General features: G+C 47.0%; 1 protein-coding gene across 8 annotated transcripts in view; it reads right to left on the reverse strand.

Annotated features, from left to right (window-relative positions):
• zmiz1a (zinc finger, MIZ-type containing 1a) overlaps nt 1-10,731 on the reverse strand; it is a 93,067-nt gene that overhangs the window by 17,151 nt on the left and 65,185 nt on the right. For 6 of the 8 annotated variants that reach the window (XM_031839296.1, XM_031839289.1, XM_031839317.1 and 3 more), the window contains 2 exons: nt 8,171-8,284; nt 5,316-5,421 (listed from right to left, as the gene is read on the reverse strand). In XM_031839296.1, the coding sequence (XP_031695156.1) occupies nt 5,316-5,421; nt 8,171-8,284 (220 nt within the window). Of the gene's footprint in view, nt 1-152; nt 3,854-5,315; nt 5,422-8,170; nt 8,285-10,731 lie in introns of those variants that run through there. The other 2 variants (XM_031839340.1, XM_031839331.1) reach the window with 1 other exon arrangement.

Consider the following 10,731-nt stretch of genomic DNA (forward strand, 5'->3'; position numbering starts at 1 on the left):
GGGGGGGGGGGAGGGAGGGAGAGAAATAGACAGAGGGAGCAGAGGAGACAGGCAAGGAGGAGGGAGGATGAGAGGAAGCGATAAAGACAGCGAGCCGACGCAGACAAACAGGAGTAGAGATAGAGAAGGCAAGATATTCCAGTGGTTCTCACCTCTGTCATGAGCTGCTGTTATTGATGTGCCTATAGTCTGTGTAGCGCTCCGTTGCCCTGTTTCTCTAAGCTGCCACCACACACTTAAGACAGTGCACACAGAAACACACATGCACAATATGGCAGCGTGTCAGGAAGGGTAAAAAAAAAAAAAGAGGAAACAACGCAAAAAAAAGAAGAAAAAAAAATCTGCAAGATTGCAAACTTGCATAGATGGGTGGAGCTTATAGCTGACTGAAAGCCAATGCATGAGAGAGGAAGTGGGAGAAGAAGAAAGTATTAGATGTAAAGATCAAGCTATCGAGGCGGACATATAGTAAATTATTAGACTCCTGCCTGCAGAACAATCTAACCCGACACCGTCCCCTTGTCTTCATCAGAGGCCACTTTGTAAATCCAACTAACAAGACACATCAGAGACTCGCAGAATATCTGAGTGTGACTGAATTAAAGAAGAGCCAAGATGAGGGTGAATCTGAGTTCATCTTGTCTTCCCCCCCCGACATGAGCCGACAAGGTGAAAAAAAACAATCTGGATGAATGAACGGGAAAGAGCCAAGCTTTCGTTGTTCCCTCTCTCCTTACCTAAACGTTGAGATGTGCAGTGCAGCCCAAAGAGCGGGGAAAGCCCGCCGGCCTTGTGACATCACAGGGAAGTTGTCTTTTGTGTGACAAGAGACACTCAGTCATCAGCGGTTTCACAAATGTCCCACGCAAAATTGAAACACCGACAATGGAAGGCATTGTTGGACAGAAGTATGAATTGAAAGGGTGTATCTAAAGCCCCTTGGGGGATGATGTGTGAGGGGGGGGGGGGGGTCCTGAGGTGTGCCAGATCAGTCAACCATGAACAAAAGGGAGATTTAAATCATTTGCTCATCCGGTTTTGAGAAGAACAAAAGTCTTCTGTGTTTGGAGTGCAACTGCGCTACCAGCTCAGCTGGGATATTACCAAAATGAATTTACTTGCAACTGTGTAAACCAAACCAATTAAAGTAGCAAGTGATAGAGGATCCAATCAGCCAGAGGCAGCAGATGCAGCTACCCTAATAAGTATTTCCCCACAAGCTTTACTTCTATAAACTTAATAGTGAAGTTCTGAGGGTAGTTGCAAAGGGGTTTCATCATCTAAGGCGAACCACTGGAGAGTGTCTGAGGAGAGGCCCGCCTGCTAAAAATAAACCCTGTTTCCTGTTAATAATTCAGCCCGCTGCTCTTACTCAGCAGTAATCAAATATGAAAGTCTGTAAGGTTGATTGGGTCAGTAACAAAGGATGCCTACACCTTCCTCTAGTTCTACACACGCAGCTCAAAGTTGGAAAGAAAGACCGGGCGAGAAAATCAATCAAGTGAAAGTAAATTGAGAGACAGATAAGTGGAAGACATGTTGTAGGCCCAATGAGGAGACAGAGGATGTGTGTGTGTGTGTGTGTGTCACACACTGTGAAATGAGTCTACACAAAGCTGGATTATGAGAGTTATGAGTTGGTGTTTTTGTGAGCTGTGTGTGTGTGTGTGTGTGTGTGGTTCACATGGTATGGAGTGAGTTACAGCCACACCCTGGAAGTTTTCTGTCACTGTTGACACGGCGTAGTGGCTGTTTTCCTGAGAGCGCACTCTGCTGAGCGCTGACAAATCACGCAGTTCTGCTGCGACAATTGGTTTTTTAATGTCAGATGTGAGTGGGTGGGGGAATTTTACAAACCACCCAGAACAAAGCGAAGCTCTTTTCATCGTATTGTTCCTCTCCAAACACTCTTCTTAATCAGCCGATGAAGGGAAACTAAAAAGTGTAGATAAAGGGATCCTAAAAGAATCACCCGCTGTTTGACTGAAACGATAAGCAGTCACTCCTGAAGCTTAACCTCCGGATAACATGCAGTGTGATCGAATCATCATATCTTTGAGCAAGACAGATGAACAACAAGCAGAAACCTGACTTAAACATTAAAATAGGTTTCAAAGAACATAGCGATCATTCCAGGGAGCAGCTACCTTTAATCCGGAGCGTGCCAAGTCATGTTGAAAACATAACACACAGACTGAGTCACACTTAAGACTCACTTTCATCTATTTTAAATTTAACAGGGGGGGGGGCGTCGTCAAGAAGAAGAGGCAAGAAAGTTGGCATATCTTGTCATAATGACAATTCTGTAGGTTTATTATTGGTGCTCATGTTTCCTAAAGAAAGAGATAACAAACTGCTAAGAGCTTGAAGACAACAGTGATAGATTCGCAGAGGAAGGAAACGCTAAAACCCTCGACAGATTATTTGCCTAATCTGATTTGGTGCCTGCTGAAATTCACAGCAGCCCAACAGCTCAGAGTCTATTAGTGTTTGCTGTGTTTGTAGGGCGGCAGCACACCTATTATCTAATGAGCCTCTCGGTTGGACGTTTTGTAGCCGACTACAGATTATTAGGGTGAAAACATACACAACTCTAGATTTTAAAAATAGATTATGGATTTTTTTTTTTTTAAACTGCATTTGACAAAGAAGTGGCGTTCATCAAGTGTGATGCCACAAAAAGATAAAAAACCTCAAAGTTGCTCTTTTCAAGAGAGTGAACTAAATAAATGCTAGCTGCTAGTATGCTAACAGCGTCAAAGCCCCTGTATTCCTCGCTGGCACTGAGAGTTAACAGTGCTAATGCTAGCTCGCCAAACAGCAGATAAGTCTCTTCGCTGGCTGATTCCAGATTAGAGCAGCATGCTAATCCCTAAGGCCTCACTGCAGGGTCACAATCTCCAGACAGCAGTCTGCTGTTGCTGAAAAATCTCTCAACAGGTCTCACGGGGCAGCAGTTTTTATGGTGGGAGAAGTGCAACTTTAGGCGTTTGTAGTTTGTGCATGCGTTCTCTTACTTGGAGTGACGACCGTGACAGGCGAACACGTGCAAAAAGCAAATTGTAAACACTGTAAATACTGTAGATCTGTTCACTCTCTACTTACTTACTGGAGGTCATACATTCATTTGTTTCCTGATTAATTTCGAGTAAATCGAGCGTTTTATACTTGCCGTGAGTATTACACACGTCGAGTTAACTTTGCAACATCTCAAGTTGTCAAAGTGTTTAAAAAAAAAAAAAAAAAAAAGTAGGGGTAGCAATAATTGCTTCATCAGTTTCCTCTTTAACTGATGCTCCGAAAAGAAAGGGTCAGTGTGATTGATCTGCAGTCTTAAGAGTCTACCTCCTCCCCAGAGGAGCCCTGCAGAGAGCAGCCCAGACTGCTTGGCCCTCGTCTGGGCTCTCAGGTGTCAGATTGGCGGCCCTCTGTCGCCATGCAGGCTGTCAGAAGATTGTGCTGGGCCTGCACAATTTAGCACACATTCATGCATGTGCAGACACACACACACACACACACACACACACACACACACACACACACACACACACACACACACACAGACACAGACACAGACAGTAAAAATAGGACCATACAGACAGATGGGGCAGTAAGAACCTAATGCTTCTCTGCATCCTATTTGATGCATTATGAGCGCATGCATGTGTCTTGGAGTTCAAGTGTGCATCACGTCTTCTCTGCCCCCCCATCTGCTTTCTCAGACAGACGTCCTTGTGAGGGAGGTAAGAAGGATGCTCAGTGACTAAGACCTGCCCTGAGTCACATCTGCCTTCCTCCCCGACAGCCCGCCTACCTCGTTTGATGACTGGCCGCATCATACCCCCCCCCCCCACACACACACATACCCGCATAATTACACTACAGTTCCCATTTGTCCGCTGTGCATAAACAGCTTTTCCTGAAACCCAGTGCTGTCTTCTATTAGATCCCAGAACCATCAAGCAGGCCGGAGGATGATTCTGGCTGTCAGTCGGGCTCAGACGGCCAGCCAGTCCGGGCCATGCCTGGACAACAATCACATTATCCCAACACAGGAACACAGACAGAGAGAGAGAAATACAGCAATCAATATCATACACTGACGTCTGTCTGACCACTTAAGTTCCTCCCAACAAGATGCTCCCCTCCACAAACTGAAAGAGGATATTCAAGCTCCAGCAAATGTTCATATCACAGGATTGTGTCAGTTTAAAAACAGCAGAAAGCGGTACATGTCTGCCTTCTGCACATCCGGCAGCAACACATTGCATCTCAGGAGTTGTGGGATGAGATTTCAGAGCGTCGCGGTTGCTGACACTGCAGTTGCCGTTACGAAAACAGTGACATATTCGCCTTGTCAGAAAGAAAAAAAACAACACAGAAATCAGACAGTTTAATGAAAATATTTGACTCTCGGTACTGCCACTTATGTAACTGCAGAAACAAGAGTTTATCTGCGCTCTGACTGGCTGGCTACGGCTTCGTCAGGCAGAGTGAGTGGTCCAGCACACATCAGCGACACCTCCCCAGCCATCCATCTCTTTCTCTCTCTCTTTCTCCCTTTCCTCTCTCTCGCCTCTGCACATTTCACTTTGACAAATGTACAAGAACAGGCCGCTCCTGCAGGACTGTGGGAGGTGGGGAGGGGGGGGGGGGGATGGATTTGATAGATAAATGTCTGAGGATAGCATTACTGCTCGCTCTTTCTCTCTCTCTCTCTCTCTCTCGCTTTGTGTGTGTGTGTGTGTGAGTGTGTGCACGCACATATGCATACATGTGAGTGTGCACGGGCTCGTGTGGAAAGACTGTTGAGTAGACCGTTTTCGTGAGGCTACCACCCGGACGGCTCATCTCAATAGCACATTAATGTTTAATGGGGACTAAAAATATCTGACATTATAATGCTCTACGGGCTTTTTTGTGTGATGTCTGCGGTCGCAGTCGCAGATCCACAAACCACAGATTCAAGGCAACCGTATTTGTTTTTAAAGCATCGACAAGAACAAATGAGTATGCAAATTAAACTTGTCTGTTAGCATGACTCTATACAGTCCTCAAAACAAAATAAGCAGCTACGTTGTGCACTGGTGGACGGAGCAGAGTAATGAAGGGGGAAACACCTCTGACTGGATCACGACTTAAGCCATAACAGCCATTTGTTTCAATTGTTTTATTTCATGAAAAAAAGTCAACAAATCCAGCATGGAGAACAATGAGCACTGTGTTGCCGCTGTCTCGCGAGTCAACAGCAGTAAATGGGATGATGTATGAGCATGCGTTTCCGCTGGCGTTTTTAGTAAAGTGCTGGGCCTTACCTGCGGACTTGGGAGTGAATTTGTCCCTGTTGGCAGCACACACAGCCAGCAACCGGTAGCCCAGATCCAAGTCATACCCCTGCTGAGCAGCGACGCGACTCACCACCTGGAGGAAGAGCAATGCATCCTTTAGGCTCTCTAAGATGAGCATTGTAGCAATTGTTTTGTAATCAATACATCATTTTAAATACATCATTTCATTACATCATTGCAATCTATCTGTCTGTCCATCACTTTCTCATGCTACCATACAATATTGATGCTAAATCAACAGTAAGCCACAGCTAAGGCATCTTAATCCTTCCACTTTTCTGACTCGTGTGAGTATTTTTGAGCCCGTGCTATCACTGAACTTCATTTTTCTCCAGACAAACGCGCATTCAAAACAAGACACGGTGAGATTAACGTGGAGTCTGCAGTCTGGATCGCTCCAGCGCTCCACAGTCGGGACGAGACTGACGACTGCATCAACCTCCAAGAGAGGTGAGACAGCCAAACCACAGAGCCGAGTCTCTGAAAGGTTATCATCAAACAAGCCCGCTCCAGCCCCAAAGTGAACAGTTTGTCCCTGACTAAAGGTTGCCAGTTGAATTACCCAGACAGACCAGGAACATGTGGAAATAATAGGTATTTGGATAGCCAGCTAAACTGACCACTTTAACTCTGTCTGTGTGTGTGTGTGTGTGTGTGTGTGTGTGTGTCAGAGGACAGTGTAGAGGGAAAGTGAGTAAAGTACTTCTCAGCAGCATCCCCTGAGGGTACAGAGGTTAAAATCCTCCTTTTCCCTCCAATTTGGAGAGGAACCAGTCCTCAGCTGTAAGGTTTTTAATGCTCCTTTTGTGACTTCAAAAAGAGGTTGAACATTTACGGGGACATGAAGCAGGAGCCTCCCAGACTTTAATACAGCCTTAAAGGGGATGCTGAGTGACGTTAAACAGGACTCGGGAGACAGGGGTAAATCATTATTAGAAAGGAAACCCCTTCGCTTTTATCTGCTTACAGATGGCAACTCCTCTGCTCCCTCTGACCTGAACACACACATTACCGTTAACAAGGTCAGCTGGGGTGCCTCTTGGAGAGCACACATAACAGCTAGCAGTGGTCATAAAGTGCCTTTGTCACAAGTAATACGGCTGCTGAGCACTGAATGAAGAACCGTGGAAATGATGTCAATAAACAGGGTTTATTTGATTATCCTAGTTAAGAGATGGCAATATAAAACTCTACAGTTTCACTTCATCATAGTGAATTTATGTTAAGCTGTTAAGGAGACTTTTTTTTTGTTTTAGCTCACAACATAATCTATTCAAGCCAACCATATTATGCAAACAATGACGAGGAATCGTGTTGCTGTCAATCGTTTAATATCCTGCGCGAGTGCGTCTGCCCTGCAGTTTGTACGAGGCAGGCAGCCAGCTTACAGAGGCTAGCATAGATTCAACACGGATTTAACAAGCGTTTCACCTCATAAGCCTTTTTCCAGCATAATCTCCATCCGAGGACGTGCATCCAGGCTCATATTGCTGTCAATATGAGAAGAGCGCTCTGAGAGGTGCTCGAGGGTTACTGGGCCACTGATATTCTCTATTTGCTGGAGGGGGGAAATACGCAGCAGTTGTGTAGTTTATTTCTGCTTGTTGTATGTGAACAACATACTCCTGGTGAACTAAGAAGCAGAAATAAAGTTGATGTCTGCCTGCACTGACATTACCCTCACTTTGCGATAACAGTGTACGCAAAGAAAGACGGAAAAAAACAAACACAAATTGTCAAGCAGACAGGGCTAACAGTGCAGCACTCACAGCTCGGTTATGTCATCTTTTATTGGCTCTGGAGCCGATACTACATTCAGCTACAACCGATCCAACGGGCTGCGATTGATCCACGGTCCTCTTTAAAATCCAGTCCAGCTCTCTTGACACACAACCAGTGAGGTGACGGCACGAAGATAAAAATCCTTGAAAGAATGCGAGGACTTGTTGCACGCTGTAATTCTCCAGATAAGGAGCCGTTTGCTCTCTGAGTGTGATGAAACAATTTGGCTGATGGAAACGGCCCCCATGCTGAGAGGGATCTCAGTGGTGGGCTCTATCGTATAGCTCTTTATCAGCCTTTAAGAGGCTTTTATTGTCATTTACACATTAACGGGCATTTATCTGTTTGCTCACGCTACCACTTCAGCCGGGGGGACAATGTTCCTTCGGCGTTTCAAAGGTTGATCTCAGCGATAGATGCGTGAAACTTTCAATTCTCTGCTCTACAGCCTCTTTCACACATGTGACTGTGTGTGTGTAAGTGTGTGTGTGTGTGTATGTGTTTTTCTGACACAGCTGGGGCTGGCCAGCTCTCTAGCCCTGTGCCCAGATCGATAAATGCTAGCTGCTGAACTGAATGGCGATAGCCATGGGTGACCGGCTACCCACAGTCATGTTCAAGCCTCTTTTTTACTCGTTTGTGTGTGTGTGTGTGTGTGTGTGTGTATGTGTGTGTGTAGAGCACGAAGTGGAGAGAAGCAGTGGGTGACAAGGACTTTAACCTCTGTCACTGGCCCCTGACGGCCTGAGCAGCTGCCTTGGATAACTGCAGGACACAAACATGGTGGCCTGCTCCGAACTGTTTTTACTCAAATTTGAAGGGAAAGAATTGTTTAACCAAATACCAAATGTCAATATGACTCGGACACGAAGCTTGTTTCAGCTGCTGCACCATCTATGTTAACTTAAAAGTAGGCTAAAAGCGTCAGCGGTGGACAAATCCCTTCTCCTAAGTATCCAAAAATCAAATTATTGTTTTGCTCACGTCTCCTGAAAAGTACCTGAAAAACCCAACGAAAACCATAATTACTGTTTGCGTACCGTCAGACATCCCATGAGGCTTTGCTCGAAAGGTCGCTGGAAGGCCCGGGGATCTCCACACCAGTCGAGCAGCTCTGTGGCCGCCGAGTGGAAGTTGGCCGGGTTCTGTAAGTGCTGTGCAAACACAGAGAAGGGAGACTGCCATTAGAAACAATGGGAAATAATGAACGTTTCACATCGGGTACAAATTGGAAAAACAGTGAAAACCAAATAGTTTCGCAGCCCCGCGCTCTCCCTCCAAACCGCCTCGATTTAATGTCTTGTGTTTCTGCACAACCCTGTGAGGACCTTGACTCCTTCCAATGTACGGCCTCTCAGGGCTCTGCTGCATTGTGGGAAGAAGATCACACCCGTATCAACAATGACGCCAGTGTTTCCTGCTAATCTCTCTTGGCAACACCCAGCCTTCACCCCCGTGACCCACACAAGCAAACCAAAATCTTTCCCTCCAATCCTCCTCCCTTCTCTCTCTCTCTCTCTCTCTCTCTCTCTCTCTCTCTCTCTGTTTTCAGAATGTAACGGAGCCTCGGCACCAGAAGTCCACTGGCTGGCTTGGCCGTGTTCACAAAGAAAACAACCTTGGTCCTGGCAGCTATGTGTGTAGACTCAATACGCGCCGTTGGTGTGGTGTCTAATCTCTTTCAGTCTCTCTCGCCTGCTCGCTGAGGCCTAAAACAGTCGAGTCTTTTCTTCCCAGTGTCTGAAGGCTGCTCGGGCTGGCGGGACACAATAAGCGGTTTTTAAAATTGGGCTCCCTTTCTTCGTGGCTCAGGAGGTTAATAGCTCTGAAATGGGGCAGAGCTGCAGCTCGTTCAGTCGGCGAGATTGAGCCCACTTGAAAGCATTTATTATTCTCATCTGGAGCTGAAGCGTCTTGTTTTGTGTGTTCTTGCAGAGAAGGTAGAACTATTGTCTTTAGGGGGCAGCAGAGGTGAGCGTTTTTTGAAAGGGCAGCGGTTTTTTTTTGGCGGTACGTAACAAAGGGGCTCTTGGGTGCGACCGCTGGCCCGACGCGTCAGGCCTTGGTACTCGCCCGCGGAGAAAATCTCTGAGGGCTTTCCAACGATATCATGAGCTTCAAGAGAGGCCTTGAGTGGCTCATCTTTTTGGATGTGAAGATTAGCCATTACGGAGCTCGCCGTGGACTCTCAAAGGGGGTCCCGGTGGATGATGAGGAGCAGCGGTGACAGAAAGCGATAGATGCTCTTGTTGAGCGAGAGGGAGGAGAAGAGCCTGCTCTAGATGAGTGATATAATCTGGCATTATTGCCGCTTGATAGGAGGCGTATCGGCCTCCAGCGCGAGAGGAATCAGAACTAGCGCAGCGTGGGGCCGTCCGTCTGCATCTGATCTCACAGCTCCTGCTGCTGCAGCGCTCGCCACCGACTCTGCCTGACAACCTCGGCACTGGTGTGAGGGGGAGGACAGCAGAGTGAAATAGCGGCACTGAAGGGTTTTTTTTTTTTTGGAGGATGGGCTGTTGTTGCTGTTCAGGGTTGGATGAGGACAAGAACGGGGAGGGGGGGGGCTGAGTGGCAGCGATTGGGGTTTCAGCAGACAAAGAGGCCAGACGTTTGACAGACTGTCCTCTGTAGGATGATGGACTGACTTACCCCCCCCCCTTTTCTTCCAGGCCAGCCACGGCTCAGGCTGTTCAGTGCCTACCTGGCTGCGCTGAAAAACAGCACAACACCTGGCTCTCTGCCAGCAGCTTCCCCCAAAACCAAAACAACACCCTGCTGGCAGAGCCGCCGCCGCCACGAGCTCAGGGCTCACTGACTAACTCACCGCCTTTGAAGTCTGCTTTACTACGAATTCTATTACAGCGAGAGTCGGGGAGTATATAAACCCGAGTACAATTAGTGCATTTATTAAGCCAGACGCGTTAACTCGGGCTATTTAGGGGCCTATCAGTGACGCCTGAGAAAATAATTGCGGAGGCTTTGTGAAGGGAGTAGTGTCAATTCTGCAAAGAAAGAGCTGACATTTTGGAAACATCGCTACATGCAGTAGAAGTAAGAGCGCTAAGGCAATAAGAGGCTGTTTAGATAAAGGTTATTATAGTGCTCAGGAGTTTAGGTGGTGTTGGGGGGGGGGGGGTGTGGTTGGGGTTAACAACCAGCACAGAGAAAAGGGATATGTCACCTCATAATCGCGAGCTCAAAGCCCCATCATTCACTGATTCACTGTGAGGCATGGTGTCATACGGATGTTGGGAGATATAAAGGATCACACCCACATGGCGTAAACAAATAAGCCCACAGCCTGCCAGCCTGCCAGCGAGTTCTTGTAGACGATTAATCACAGGCAGAGGCGGTAGCCCTGGGTTATGTCTGACTGTGTCTTTCTGTCTGTATCTGTCTGCCGAGGAGTCTCCTGAAAGCTGGCAGTCAAGGAAGCGTTTAAGCAAAACCACAACAAGGGCCGGCGTTACGTCAAGAGTCTGGAACGTGATGTAAGGGAGCACAAGGAGAAAGTCTGAAAGTCTCTTCTTGTGCTCACTGCCAGATTTGCTTCTCTCTCTCTCTCTCTCTCTCTCTCTCTCTCTCTCTCTCTCTCTCT

Source organism: Anarrhichthys ocellatus, unplaced genomic scaffold (genome assembly GCF_004355925.1).
Source record: "Anarrhichthys ocellatus isolate YVR2014 unplaced genomic scaffold, GSC_Weel_1.0 scaffold3, whole genome shotgun sequence".
Lineage (NCBI taxonomy): Eukaryota > Metazoa > Chordata > Actinopteri > Perciformes > Anarhichadidae > Anarrhichthys > Anarrhichthys ocellatus.